The sequence below is a fragment of the Toxorhynchites rutilus genome, chromosome 1, assembly GCF_029784135.1.
Source record: "Toxorhynchites rutilus septentrionalis strain SRP chromosome 1, ASM2978413v1, whole genome shotgun sequence".
Taxonomy (NCBI): domain Eukaryota; kingdom Metazoa; phylum Arthropoda; class Insecta; order Diptera; family Culicidae; genus Toxorhynchites; species Toxorhynchites rutilus.
This window is the reverse complement of record NC_073744.1, coordinates 115,582,642-115,597,810: the sequence shown is the minus strand read 5'-3', so window position 1 is coordinate 115,597,810 and position 15,169 is coordinate 115,582,642. Positions and strand designations below refer to the sequence as shown.

The 15,169-nt window shown below is 42.3% G+C and overlaps 3 protein-coding genes across 3 annotated transcripts; 2 read left to right on the top strand and 1 right to left on the bottom strand.

The window, feature by feature from the left end:
- Positions 1-1,729: 1,729 nt before the first annotated feature.
- Positions 1,730-3,805, top strand: LOC129761360 (uncharacterized protein K02A2.6-like). The gene is made up of 4 exons (XM_055759078.1): positions 1,730-2,261; positions 2,328-3,027; positions 3,073-3,436; positions 3,548-3,805. Exons 1-4 carry the CDS (start codon positions 1,730-1,732, stop codon positions 3,803-3,805), a joined length of 1,854 nt encoding a protein of 617 aa, XP_055615053.1.
- Positions 3,806-3,922: 117 nt separating this feature from the next.
- LOC129761359 (uncharacterized) lies at positions 3,923-9,172 on the bottom strand. The gene is made up of 7 exons (XM_055759077.1): positions 9,064-9,172; positions 8,110-8,993; positions 6,833-7,880; positions 6,507-6,718; positions 6,410-6,453; positions 5,678-5,943; positions 3,923-4,032 (listed from the first exon to the last, which is right to left on the bottom strand). Exons 2-7 carry the CDS (start codon positions 8,341-8,343, stop codon positions 3,923-3,925), a joined length of 1,914 nt encoding a protein of 637 aa, XP_055615052.1. The 5' UTR covers positions 8,344-8,993; positions 9,064-9,172.
- Positions 9,173-9,667: 495 nt separating this feature from the next.
- LOC129761358 (uncharacterized) lies at positions 9,668-15,029 on the top strand. The gene is made up of 4 exons (XM_055759076.1): positions 9,668-9,858; positions 13,189-14,465; positions 14,673-14,903; positions 14,956-15,029. The coding sequence occupies exons 1-4, from the start codon at positions 9,668-9,670 to the stop codon at positions 15,027-15,029; spliced, it is 1,773 nt and encodes a 590-aa protein (XP_055615051.1).
- The last annotated feature ends 140 nt before the right edge of the window (positions 15,030-15,169 follow it).

The window sequence follows — 15,169 nt, the reverse complement described above, 5'->3', positions numbered from 1 at the left end:
ACTGTTTAACAAACTTAATGACGAAACGGCCTCACCTTAGGATATACTTCTAGGCGTCTTGATAAAAACATGTTTTCCATCAAACCTATGTTTCGAGTCATAAACATATTTTAACTACTTCTGAATTATTTTCAGTATAATTACCATTATATAATATACACATTATACACAGCAACGTTCATACATACTTCGAATAATTTTTTCAAAGTATTTGTAAGGCTACGAAACTCAAATCGAAATATGAGATTCCCAGTTCGTAGTGGGTTCGCTTCGGGTGTGGGGTGCCAACATTTTTACCCTGATATCACAGCAGTGGAACTCCATACAATTCACTGACTAAAAAGTGTCCACATTTTCATCGCTTGTTTACGTGAAGAATATAATTTTTTCAGGCACACTTGATTTGAGAGTGTATGGATTTCTAGCTGTCTTGACGCAAGGTCTATAATGAAGAATGAGAAGATGGGAAGGTTTATATAAACATGTTTATAATTACATAAGTTTATTCAAATATTAATATTGCTCTTATTTAACTATTCAGTGCAATTTTATCAAAATTTGAAAGAGAAATTAAAAAAGGAATGTTTTTTTTTCAATATTTTTCTGAGATGGTTATTAAAAGTCCATGATTAATATTGCTTTATTATTTACCCTCCATTATTTGTTAATTTCTCCTGCTGTTCGTTCTTTGACCTATCATTTTAACAATTCAATTTGAGAGGTTTATAATTGTGACAAGATAAAAATTTGCGATTGCGTGGAGTTTGAGCTGGGTAAGCTCTCGGAGGAGCAATTCAAGTGCTTGATCTACGTGTGTGGTTTAAAATCGGAGAACGACGTCGAGATTCGCACCCGCTTCCTCACGAAAATAGAAGAGAGAAATGACGTGGCGTTGGAGCAGCTTTCGGAACCTGAGCAACCTGAAGCACGACAGCGCCATGATCGAATCTCCGTCCACGTACGACTAAGTACAAGCGATAAGAAAATTTGGTGGGAAGCGGTACGAAAAACGTGACCATGAGTCACCGAAACATCCTTCCAGTGACACCGGCAGGAAACCAAATTCGCCATGTCGGTTTTGCGGTGGATTCCACTACGTTCGGGACTGCAAATACAAAAGCCACAAGTGTTCCGAATGTGGCCAGTTCGGGCATCGTGAGGGGTACTGTGCCAGTGCCAAGTCCCGAAAAACTGGAAGGAGGCGCAGGAAGCAACCAGTGTCCGCCTAGGTGGTGATCGTCGATGTGTGCAGTGTGCAGCAACGACGCAGATATGTCTCCGTGGGCTTTTCCGGAACAAAAATTTGCCTGCAACTCGACACCGCCTCAGACATCACCGTCATTAGCAGGGAGATTTGGCGGAACATTGGCAGTCCTGCGTTATCGTCAGCAACGGTGAAGGCGAAGACGGCATCTGGCAGCATACCATCGCTCGATGGGGAGTTCGAAAGCGACGTCACCATCGGAAGCAGTACACGACGTGAGCTCATTCGGGTCACCGAGAAGCAGCTGCAGTTACTCGGATCCGATTTGGTCGACAGTTTCAACCTTTGGTCCGTTCCTTCTGCTGTCACGTGTCTGGAACGCCAGTGTCAACAGGTGCACTCAAGTCGTCTTTTCCAGAGGTCTTCAGCGAGAAACTCGGCTTGTGCACCAGAACAAAAGTGAAGTTGGAGTTGAAAGAAAACGTTCGACCCGTCTTCTGTCCGAAGAGTCCGGTAGCTTACGCTATGTATGATACCGTTGATCGCGAGCTCGACCGGTTAGAGAAATTCAACATCATCACCCCGGTCGATTATTCGGAGTGGGCCGCTCCTATCGTCGTAGTCCGCAAGTCCAATGGCTCCATCAGGATTTGCGGAGACTACTCAACGGGTTTGAACGCAGCTCTCCAACCACAGCAGTATCCACTTCCACTTCCGGACGACATCTTCGCCAAGCTGGCTAAGTGTAAGATCTTCAGCCAGATAGATTTGTCCGACGCCTTCTTACAGGTGGAAGTTGACGAGCAGTACCGTAGTTTGCTGACGATCAATACGCATCGTGGTCTCTACCTCTACAACCGCCTGCCGCCGGGTTTGAAGATCGCGCCTGGCGCATTTCAGCAGCTCATCGACACAATTTTAGCCGGACTGAAGGACACTTCTGGCTACCTCGACGACGTCATCGTCGGCGGAGAAACTGAAAAGGAGCACGACCTCAATCTACGGGGTGTCCTAAAGCGAATCCAAGATTTCGGATTCACGATTCGTGTTGACAAGTGTTCGTTTCGCAAGCAGCAAATCCGATACTTGGGGCACATCGTCGACAGTCGCTAGTTGCGACCAGATCAGGCGAAAATCGAGGCGATCACCAAGCTGCCGCCTCCAGCCGATGTATACGGTGTGCGATCGTTTTTGGGGGCCATCAACTACTACGGCAAGATCGTTCCCAACATGCGCATGCTATGCTACCCGCTCGACAATCTCCTCAAGGTGGAGACGAAGTTCAGCTGGAGTCCGGAGTGCCAGAAAGCGTTCGACCGGTTCAAGCAGATTCTCTCGTCGGATCTTCTCCTCACGCACTACAATCCGAAGCGGGAAATCATCGTTTCTGCTGACGCTTCATCCATTGGACTTGGGACTACCATCAGCCACAGGTTCCCTGATGGCACCATCAAGGTGGTCCAACACGCATCCAGGGCGCTCACGAAGGCAGAACAGGGCTACAGTCAGCCCGATCGTGAAGGTCTAGCCATCATCTTCGCCGTCACGAAGTTCCACAAAATGCTCTTCGGACGGCACTTCCGTTTGCAAACCGTTCATCGCCCGCTGCTTCGTATCTTCGGCTCTAAGAAGGGGATTCCAGTGTACACTGCGAACCGCCTGCAACGCTTCGCCCTCAACTTGCTGCTCTATGACTTTGAGATCGAGTACGTGTCCACTGAGAAGTTCGGCAACGCAGACCTGCTCTCCCGGTTGATCGACCAGCACATCAAGCCTGAAGAGGACTACGTTATCGTGAGTCTCAATCTGGAAGAGGATATTAGGTCAGTAGTAACTAATACGGTTAAAGTGTTGCCTCCCAATTTCAGAGTCGTTGCGCAAATCACCCAAGCAGATCCGCTGCTCCGTGAAGTCCACCGCTACGTTCAGAACGGCTGGTCCCAGTCAACACTCGATGGGTCAGAACTTCGTCGGTTCCAATCAAGGCAGGAATCGCTTTCTGTGGTGGATGGGTGTCCTCACTCTCCACCGGTGCCGTGGCCCAAATCGACCGCTCCGTGGCAACGCGTCCACGTCGACTTCGCCGGTCCAATCGAAGACGACTACTACCTGCTCGCTATCGATTCGTTCTCTAAGTGGCCCGAGATCATCCGAACGACCCGCATCACCTCTGCTGCGACCATCAGCATCTTGCGTGGGTTGTTCGCGCGGCTTGGTATGCCCATAACCTTGGTTAGTGACAACGGTACCCAGTTTACCAGCGCCGAATTCGCCGATTTCTGCGCTTCCAATGGCATCGAGCACCTCACGACAGCACCGTTTCATCCACAATCGAATGGCTAGGCGGAAAGATTCGTGGATACCTTCAAGCGGGCCGTCAAGAAAATCCGAGAGGGGAGAGGATCCATTGAAGAAGCACTGGATGTCTTCTTGCTGACGTACCGAAGCACGCCCAGTCATGCTCTGCCGGATCAGAAGTCGCCATTTGAGATCATGTTTGGTCGCAAAATCCGAACGTGTCTCGAGCTTCTGCGTCCACCACCGGTACGTGTCCCAGTGCCAACCGTCGATGACCGCAAGCAACCGAGGTCCTTCAACTGAAACGAGACCGTGTACGCCAAACTACATGGTCGAACCGGTTGGAAGTGGGCTCCTGGTGTCGTCGTCGAGAAGATCGGAGACGTTATGTACAACGTGTGGTTCGAAGATCGCCGAATGCTACGCTCGCATGTTAATCAGCTTCGAAGTCGGCTTGCTGCTGGCACTACACCGAAGCAACTCGCTGAGCATGCCACCTCGAGGGGCACGCACTACCATACGCTTGCTGCCTAGTAATGACATTATAGGTTATTATTTATAGTAATTTTATAATTATTGAGTAGATTGTGAATATTTGAAATATTTTTAGTATTTAATAGGTAATTCCAGTACAGAAAGAGGAACCAACCAATAATGATAATATATAATTGAATCAATATGATAATTACAATAATTAATATTTTATTGTGGTATTTATGGAATTGAATGGAGTAGTTATCAATAATTAAAGTATTCTGAGAAATATTCAAAATACTCTCTGATTTCAACTAGAGAAGGATGCTGGTAAATTAACCCTCTAACGCTCACGACTTTTTATGATGATTTGGATGGCTTGTGTATGAAAAATGCTTCAATAACAACATCGTAGCCGTTTAATTTTTTTATTGTTTTTAAATTGTGTTTGACTGTAAACATAGAGTAAGGCTCGAGGTAAAACTAAAACTAAAGAGTGAGCGCTCATTTTTACTTAATGTTGTAAATCAATAGTTTTTCAGTTAGTACTTCAAATCACAATTTTACAATATTTCGCAATTTAGTGAGAGTTGGAACCTCCGAGGGAACCTTGAAGAAATGATGCTCTACACACACCATGGGCGTTAGAAGGTTAAACCTTGAAATAATTTTGTTAATCAAGATTCGTTTTCGGTAAACCAACGAAATATAAGAATAATGCACTGTTAAAAATATGGTAGGTTGGATATGGTTGACTAAAGAATATTTGAGTACACTTTAATCTGCCGTTCTATGCATGGTTATCCCAGCGTGCACAAGGTTTGTGTAGAACATGGGACAACCATCGGTAGAACGGCAGTAATCTTGGGTACAATTTATTAATGAATAAACAATTTTTAAATATGTATTACCGAAATTATTACACAAGTCTTAGTGTAGCAATTACCGAATATTCTATAAAGTTTATATTCCCAGGGTTATTTTTTTCAATTTGTGTAAATTCAATTAAATCCGAGTCAACTATTTTTTTTATTTCTTTCGATCTCTTTTTATTAACCTCAAGTCGTGAACCTTTCGTATTCGTAATAGTCAAACTTCAAATCATACAAACAACTGCGTTCAAGCTAGTGTCATAACATTGTTTATAAATGTTGGAGATTGGATATGTGTTTTGTACAAATCTATATCAATCCGACCATCATTTACAATGTTAGTAAGTTGAATTTTGTTCGCTACATTGCCACATCGTTCAAACCAGTTAGCATACACAAAAATTCCTCTTGGCACAATGCCACTGGGTGGTTTTACTGGAGCGCAGTGCAGCGTGTAGTTCTTCGATCTACCGTTGATGTATTCAAATCCTACCACATTACCATACACGACTCGTGTTCTTCCATGTGCCCTATATTTAAACTCACACCAATCTCCAATATGAATTTCATCATGCGTTCCTGCAGACTGGGCTAAAATAGGATCAACTCTCCTATCATTATTCCTAACAAAACGGTATAGGCGATCTGAACTAACGGTATCCTTAACATTGTTAAACAACCAAACGACAGTTTACTTTTTCACAAAAACTTCTTTTCCATCTGAATTCTGCATTTTGAAGTACAGTCGTGATGATTTTATTGATACTGAAATTCGAAGCGTGTTATAGTTTATGCTAAATACCCAAACTTGTATTATGTCCATACATACCATTTTCCTTGATGAGATGTTTAATTTCAATGTTGTTAGCGCTTTCTAGCATAAGCCGCAATTCATCTTCAACATCCAAAGGTACATACATCTCGGCATGCATGCTGGAATCACCGTTTGAAGCCACAGTTATATCCAAATGATCCAAATCGAGATCCAAATAGTTGTGCTCATCATCCAAGTCAACATCTGCATCAGCATATGTATTGACTTCATCATCATTCCGTTCTTCGTTCGTGATGGGTGTTTCAAAAGGAATTTCAGACCTTATTTCAGGAAATAATGCTGAGATCGAGGCTGAGATAGGATGCACAGCCTGAAGACCCAGGTGCAACATTTCATTTTCAGCGTCAACTTGGGCATTCAGAACAGTTTGTTCGATTTCCTCTAGGCCCGGAAGTTGAAATGTCTGGCAGGTTTTGGAACTCTTCTTCGAATTGACTCCATAACATTGCAGTATATTTTCTGCATAGTTCATAAAGTCTACTCTATGAACTCTATGCAATAAGTCCAGCATTGAAAAATTAACAATTGTTGAACACAAAGTAGTCAATGATCTCAAATGGCGAAAAAATTCTTCACAATCTTGACTGCCGAATAATGTTGGCAAAAAGTATTCATCCATTGATTTTTCTCTGAAGAAATTGATGATTTTGATCAATTCATGGAAATTTATTTCAATGCACGCGTAGATATTTGCCGTTATCATAAAGCAGCTCCTGTTTTTCCTACAACAAGTCTTCCAGATACGGAGAGCCATTACAGCAAACGCCATCCTATAAATACGACATAGAGGACTGAGCGATGAGTATATGAAAGCTTCATTCACATATCGCATTATTTTAAGATACATCACAGTTCCACTACCTCCAGGAATATTTGTTAGAACCCATTCCTCAATTTTTGGGTTTAGTAGCTTTGTAATAGAAGAATAATTCATTTTGTCATTCGACAAAATGTCTCCAACATTCAATTTATGTATTGTGCGTGGCATATTCTGAACAACGATCCTTAGGTGTGCTTTAGATGCGATGAAATTTCCTGAAAAAAGTTTATACAAAAAATTGTCGACATGATATTGATAGAAATGCTCGTAGAAATGTTATGAATGACAACTAATGTCAATAAATTAATAATTTTTAAATATATTCTTACCTATTCTTATACCACTTCCTGAGTTGAACAAATTGTTTCGAGTCTTGCCCATGATATGCACAGTGTCTTGAATGCAGTGGTGACCGTAATCATTCTCAAATGGAGTATTGAACCAATGGATCCAGTCTGCTGGTACATTCGTTAGTTGCACATTTTTGTACATTCCACAGAATTGTTTTTGAGAACATGTATATCGTGAATCGCCATCTGAAGAGCTTCCTGGAACTAATATACCAACAGAATTTAGTTTCTCTATTACGAATATGCGTCGTTTGGTTACTGGTGCTGCAGTAAACTTATTATCACATCCCACAACCATCAAACAGAAAAGTGGGGCACCTTTTTTCAGGGGTCTAGCTATAGTGACTACGGCGTTGATGGTCAGTGTGGAGGAGTTCAATTCTTTTTTCATCTGTGAAACACTTTCAAGGTCTCTCTGTAATAATACAGGCATTCCTGTCTCATCATCTTTCGGTAGAAGAGTTCCAATTATATTTCCAGAAGCAGGATCGATTTGTAATTTAGAAACTATCCTCGTTGCATCCTCGGATAGCCAAACAACAGGTGGAGAATCCGTGAGTTCCAAAAATTTCTTCAGCTGCTCAACTCGCAATTCCCCTTCTTTAACTCGATCAATAGTTTTGTGTAGATGTTTTTGTGCAGTTCTCAACGAAATTAACGGCAATGTTGATTTAAGCGTATTATAAGCCTTCGGTCCTGCTAAAATATACATGTAGGTGCAATACGTCTTAAACTCATCTGCAAATTTGATCCTTTTCCCGCTGACATTAAAGAGATTTACGAGCTCCAGAAGGAGTTTAGATTTCATACTAGGTGAAGCCATATTAGAAGTCGTTTCAATATCCAGGATACATGGTGTAGAATTAGACGACCGTCCCGAACTCGAATCGGTTTGGAGTTGTTCAGCTATATTAACGATTCGTTGAGTGCACTCATAATAGCTTGTGATTAATGGCTGATTAGAATCGATTTCACGAACGAGCATCCAATTCCGATTCTCTGATCGAGACCGACTTGCGACTTTTAACTAAAACGAAGTAAAAATAACACAAATCTTTAGCATCAGTAGAACGTTGAATCAGCAACACGTAACGCAAACACGGACAAAATGTTGGGAATGAACTGTGAATATACATTAGTGTCATGTGAATAAATAAAACTTAAAACCAACCATTTAGCAAGCTATTTATTAATAAAAAAGAAGGGTGAAACGGAAAACATTGAGCATTCTAGGGTTTCAAGGAACTCTAACCAACCTGTGAGTCAACAACGACAGCTTTGCTAGCATCCAGAATCTCGATAGTGACTGCTTCGTTTCCTGGTTCGATTTCCTCGGCTAGATACTCCTCCAAAACGCCTTCGTCGGAAACGTCTGACTCCAAGAGGTCATAGTGAGATGCACTGCTTTCAGTTACTGTTGTCTGCTGCTCCTGATTTCTTACATTTTCCTTCTTGGTTCGAGTAAAAGCTGTCCGGATGTCCTTGTGCATGACCGGAGGAGTATACTTTGGATGTGACTTGGTGTAGTGTTTGAAGAAATTAGATAGTGTTGGGTGGAACACGCCAGGTCGTGCTTCGGTCAAGGCAACATTGCACGGCAATTTACGCAAACGACTTTTGCTACCGGAGGCTCTGCTTCATTTTTGGACACAATTACTTGAACATCTCCGGGTTTCACCTGACCTGGCAGCGATTTTGTGTTCAAGAAATTTGCGACGAGAACTGCAATCCGTTTCTGATACACGCTGGCGTTAAAATCGGCTTCACTTTCCATCGAGCCGAGCATCGAGCTTCCCGCAGAAGTAGTGGGCGTATGCTTTCGCTTCTTCATGGTTTTCTGGTTCGGTGTTATATCCACCGAACGATGGGAACCAACGCGACTGTTTAAATCCGCATTCAAAAACGGGATGGTTAATTCTCGGATGCGTTTTACCATGTAGCCAAGGAAAATCTTCGGACCTACATCCAACGGGAGACTTCCGATGGCATGCTCATCCAGATTTCGCAGAATTATGAGCCGATCGATTTTTCTTTCCTCCAAGGCTTTCCTTAGTTCAACCGGAACAGCTTCAATATGATGCGCTATTGTTTTCCACAACGCCTCCCGGTGAACGGTGTCCTCATCCTTCGTGAATAAGTCCTGAATTATTGTATTTATGTATTAGGAAATTGAAACAATCATTTTATTATAATATCAATTATTAACTTACCATGTTCAATGGCTTTCCGATTCGGACCAATTATTTCAACAACAAACAACGATAGTAAATGTTTTTGACAAGATTTCGACCCACTTTTCAAGAATCGTTTCAAAACAAAAAAAAATAACCTCGAAAAAATCACCTAACATGGTTTTTGACATTAAACACGCTCACAGACTTCAACTCAATGTAAATATTTTTTACCCTCGTATTAACCCTAAATAAGTGTGTAAATTTTGCAATATTTTGTGTAATTATCTGTTCATTTTGTTGGTAATGAAGGTAATTTAAATAATTTTGTCAATATTGACAATAATTTAAATACTATGAATGGTAATTACACTATTTAGCGTATTTTTGTTAGTAGTTTCAAAATTGAAATATAATGAACGAATATTTGTCAATAACCATGGTATTTTAGATGTTTTTTGTGTAATGAAATTATATTTTCGAATCGCTGCTTGGTATTGAATCAGGAGGACGCGCCCCTCGTGCCACCTCGAACCAGCATTCTCTGCCGCTGGACATTCTGCTGGGTGCGTGGGATCTCCCAAGCCAATCACCAGGTCCATCTTCACCCGCATCAGAGCCTGTCTCCAGTGCTGAGAGAACCATGGTAGGTTCCGGGCCGACTCTTGCAATGTCTACGCCACGTCATGAGGTCTCGGCGTTCGTCCCGTCATCTGCATCGTCATCATCAACAACAACAACGCCAACATCGACCGAGTTCGAGTCCGCTGTCGAAGTAGAACTAGCTGTAGACATCCCTAGGCGCTCTTCACGACTACGAAGACCGCCAGTAAGGTTTGATCCGTACCACCTCTATTAAGAGGGGAGATGTTGGGGATAACCCTATTTTGCCGCGCTCGGATACGTTATTCATCCGACGCAGCTCAGACCGCAGGGCTTGCGTGCGACAGCATGACTGTCACTGAGCGACGCTGGAGATGCGCATATATGTGTTTTTAATGTGGTTGTCACTTGTTGTTGTTTACTTTTGTTATTGTTGTGGATAGAGTCATTGTTAATCGTCCATAGTGAAATGTAACGTTTTAGTCATGTCGTAAATAAGGTTTCGTTTTTATTAATTGTACCGTGCACGTTTCAATAACCCTGTCGTGATATTGTCCCAGTGCAAATTCAGGGTCCCGCGGTACAAAAGGATGAATTAGGAATCACTGGTAAGTGAAGCAAATTAAACTGATCACATATACATTGAAAGGATTTTTTTTTCCAATTTCAGACTGTGCTGCTTAAAAACTAGAAGTGGGTTATATCTTTGATATAACCTTAAGGTGGACGTAGGACTAACGTTGACATAGCAATAAATAATTAACAAGAAAATACATCTTAGACATTTCATCTTTCGAATACAGTGATTATCATACCACTTCGTTTAGCCGGAAAAGAATTATTAACGCTCAAAGGGGGAATCGATACATCCTCGGTAACCCCAGCGTAAATAGTATCCACTCCCCAAGCCCCGACAATTTAAATCATCGTTGATCCGGGGCAGGATTATTAACACTTGAGAAGGAATGGACTCCTCCTCGGAATTACACAGTAAAAATAAGACCCCCTTCCCAACAATTTCAGCTTCCCAATAAAGACGATCGATTGCAGCATTCGTAAACAAATATTGATATGTAATATAATATCCACTTCGATAATATCTACTACACCATATCATATCGTGTTCTTCACTATCAAATCCATAGTCGATGGCGCCCATCAGTATCGAATTATCATCGATACCTCGGTTTTCGCTAGATCCTCCGTTAGGTCCGACTGCAGAGAAGAAAAGGAACTGAAAAAACGACAAACGAGAAAAAGAGATGCTGGAGGTTGGCTGAAAACTTCTGCATTTTATCTTTCGAATAATGTAATTATCATACCACTTCGTTTTGCCAGAAAGTGATTATTTATTCTCAAAGGAGGAATCGAATCCTCCGAGGAAATACCCACGAACCACACTGGAAAGATAGTTTGCAGATCAGCGATTCGGGCGACTTCTGATAGCGACGAATTTCACGCAAAGCGACGGTTCCCGGTCGGTAGAGATGTGACTTCTTCACTCCTCCTGTGGTTGGTGCGTTTTTCGGAGCTGCTTTCGTGGCTGTTCGAGAGAAAATAATGACGAAAGCAAAGGAAGCGTCGTGTTTTATCCTCAGATACTGTGGATTGTATACCCGACCTCTTTCACATTCTTTTCATTATATTTGTAGCTCAGCCTAAGAGAGAAACGAATAACATCGAAGTAAGTATACAGTAAAGTATTTGAATCCGGACGCTCCTCCGGAGATGGTGGTGCGATGTCTTCAATTGGGTAGTTTCAAATTGCTTAGACGTCTCTCGTCTCTGAATGAATAGCTCCTGAGCTACTGGGACCTACTATAAAACCAGGTCTATTGTTGGATCTTCTGCCCTGAAAAGCGTCGACGAACAAAATGGCGTTTTTGTTCCCGACGAGTCACTGTACAAAATACAAAGAAAAAGGCTCTTTGTTAGAGCTGACCGCCATGGTTAGTCACACTCGCCACGTTCCGTTGCCCAGAACTGAGGCTGACTGCATTCTAACCGTATTTTCACAATGTGAGTGTATGAGTGTGATGGCGGTAAGTCGCTCACTTTGATATAAGCTTTAGAGTAAGCGACAACTGTCATCCGCCGAAAATGAGTGATGACGTGAGAGACTAAAAGGTGTAGGATACTAGACATGGGATATTGGTCGTCCTTTAAGTGTACTACGAAAAAGTGTGACAGGGTCACACGGTCTATTTTGGAACCATCGGTTACAGTGTACAACGTTGTACAGGTACCATCGTAGCATGACACACATACTTTGGTTGTACATGGTATCGCATGTCAAACTGACAACCAAGTTTCACCACATACTTCAATGCAATAGGTTTTGACGTAGGACTACGTCTTTCATTTCTATACCGGGGTGTAAAATTGAAGTTTCGAAAACGAAAGCGTTACGCCGGAGACCGAGATTTTGAGCGTTAATAGCTCTTAAACAACTGAACGAAATGGTATGACAAACACTTCATTCGAAAGATAAAATGTCTACGCGTCATATACTTGTTACTTTTTCATCCAAAAACTTGTTTCAATAGTCTTAAAATTGCTTTCAAAAATAGGCTATTGAAATCACCAATCGGTATATAAGCGAGCGCCGCTCGTAAATCCACTCAGTTATGATTGAACAGCGATTGGAGCATGTTGTCGCTGTTGTTGTGAATCTAATTTCGTTTATCATGAAAGCGCTGATGAACGGTGTCACCAAGAGCCTGTTTGTGCACCTAAGGCCAGAAGGGAATCCATCAGGAGGAGAGTGATGTGCACCTAAGGCCAGAAGGGAATCCATCAGGAGGAGAGTGATGCCACGGTTCCGCTTGAAACATCGGAGCAGTCGCCACACACACATACACGCGCGGAACCCTCGTTGCTATCATCGTTGCTGAAAAATAATCTACCCGTTCCCCTGGGAATTGAAAAAAACATTCATGCGAAAGTGTTCATTTTAATGTTTTCTATCCATACAACACTGCAACCAAATACATTTGGTTTTGTGATTTTTCAATCAATCTCAATTAACAGGAAAGCTTCTCAATATTATTTTTCCCCATCAGTAGAAAAGTTTCGTATCCAATATTGGATGCATAACATGAAAAACGGAAAATGTTTCACATCGCGAAAATCATGTAATTTTCGAGCGATTATTTGCTTCCTACTCATATAATGCTGCGACCAAATACATGTCGTTTTGGATTTTTCAATCAAGTGGGATCAAAGGAAGACCACGGCTTTCGGCAATTTATTAGAGGTGCAATGAATCTTAAGGAATTCCCGCTCTACGCGCACTGGCAAACGATGTTTACTCAACAATGTGAAAAAGGATTAGCGAACGCAATAACGACAAACGGGAGAAAGAGATGTTTGGAGGTTGAAGGAAATTAGCAGAAAACATCTTCATTTTATCTTTCGAAAAATGTGATTCATACCACTTCGTTTTGCCAGAAAGAGATTGTTGATGCTCAAAGGAGGAATCGAGTCCTCCGAGGAAATTAACCAGCGCAAATTAGAGAACACTATCGATTGCGGCATTCGTACACAAATAATTTTATGCAGTTTAAATGAAAGTTTAAATGAAACTACAACGCTTTTAATTGAGGACGGCGGAAACCCTTGGGTTACTGCCTTTAGTAATGTTTCTTCAACGCGATTGGATTTGGATGGCAGAAACCCTAGGGTTTCTGCCAAAGGCGAGTATTCTTCCTTTATGGTAAACAGCACGGCACTGAAATGTTCTGTGTTACAGCAAAACGTCTCTCACTCAATGGATGTCTGGATATATTACCAGAATGCTCGTGGTTTGAGGACTAAAATTGACGATCTGTTTTTGGCATCATGCGACTGCGGCTTTGATATCATCGTTTTAACGGAAACCGGCTTGAATGACAGCATCAATTCCGAGCAACTGTTTGGGCCTGAATTCAATGTTTACCGGTGCGATCGTAATCTTTGCAACAGTTCCAAATCTAGCTTCGGTGGAGTGCTCATCGCAATCGCAGCAAAACATGTCAGCTATTTCATAGTGACGCTTAGTGGCTCAGCAATTGAACAGGTGTGTGTTGCGGCATCAATCCGGGGAACGAAAATTTCGATGTGTGCCGTTTATATCCCGCCGGACCGTAGCCGTGATGTTGCAGCCTTTGATCAACATGTTGCTTCAGTTCGCGAAATTTGCGACAAGGTATCACCTAACGAAGTTGTATTAGTTTGTGGTGATTACAATCAACCACGTTTATCCTGGGTGAGAAATGACAATGAGGTCGCTTGCTGTAGCACCAGCGTATATACTCCTGCTAGCTTATCGCTTATTGATGGTATGGATTTTTTGAATCTACGCCAGCAAAACCTCATACAAAACCATCTCGGTAGAATACTCGACTTGGTGTTCACCAATACAGCATACGATTCTATTATGATTAACGAATCTTCTGCCCCGTTGCTTCGCGTTGATTCTCATCACCCCCCGTTAGTGATATCGGTTTCACTCCCTTTCCCGTCCGACAACGCTCCTACGAACATCGACAGAAATGTACCACGGCCTCTCAACTACAAGAAACTAGATTTCGATGAACTATCCGATTATCTCTCAAACACAGACTGGAATCTAGTCCTGAATTCTGATCGCGTAGATAATATAGCCGAGAAGTTTTGCTCATACATTTGTCAGTGGCTAACATTGAATGTACCCATTAGTCAGCGTCCCGTCTCACCCGCTTGGAGCAGTGCTGATTTGCGAAGACTAAAACGAACGCGTATTGCCTGTCAGCGCCGACTTCGGCATCATCGCACAATGGAATCAGTGAGTGCGTTTCGATCTTCCAGTAATGCTTATCGTAAGTTGAATGCGAGATTGCACAAAGCATATGTGTTGAGAGTTCAATCCAACCTAAGACGCAACCCTAATGCGTTTTGGAATTTTGTCAATTCGAAAAGGAAAAAATCAGTCATTCCGGCGCATACATTTCTTGACAACGAACAATCTGCCTCTGTATCTGAAAGCTGCAAGCAATTCGCTGAATTGTTTGCATCCGTCTTTGCAGAATCAGCTGCTTCCGATGAAGAAGTAGAACGAGAAATCGGAGATGTGCCTACTGATATAGTGGATTTAGACATGTTCGAAATCACTCAGTCTATGGTTCTTGCTGCTACTAACAAACTGAAGAACACCTTCTCGCCTGGACCCGATGGTATTCCCGCCGTTGTGTTTCGCCGGTGTGCTGCCTCTCTAGCATATCCATTAAGCACGATATTCAATCGCTCATTTGAACAGCGTAAATTTCCTGAAATTTGGAAACATTCACTCCTGTTTCCCGTGTTCAAAAGTGGAGATAGACGAAATGTTCGGAATTACCGTGGAATCACGAGTCTGTCAGCTGCATCGAAATTGTTCGAAATAATAGTTAGCCAAAGCATACTCACTGGAGCGAAATGCTATATTTCTCCTGACCAGCATGGGTTCATGCCAGGTCGTTCGGTTACAACTAATTTGCTGAATTTCTCGTTTAATTGCTTTGTACAACTGGAAGCTAGAGCTCAA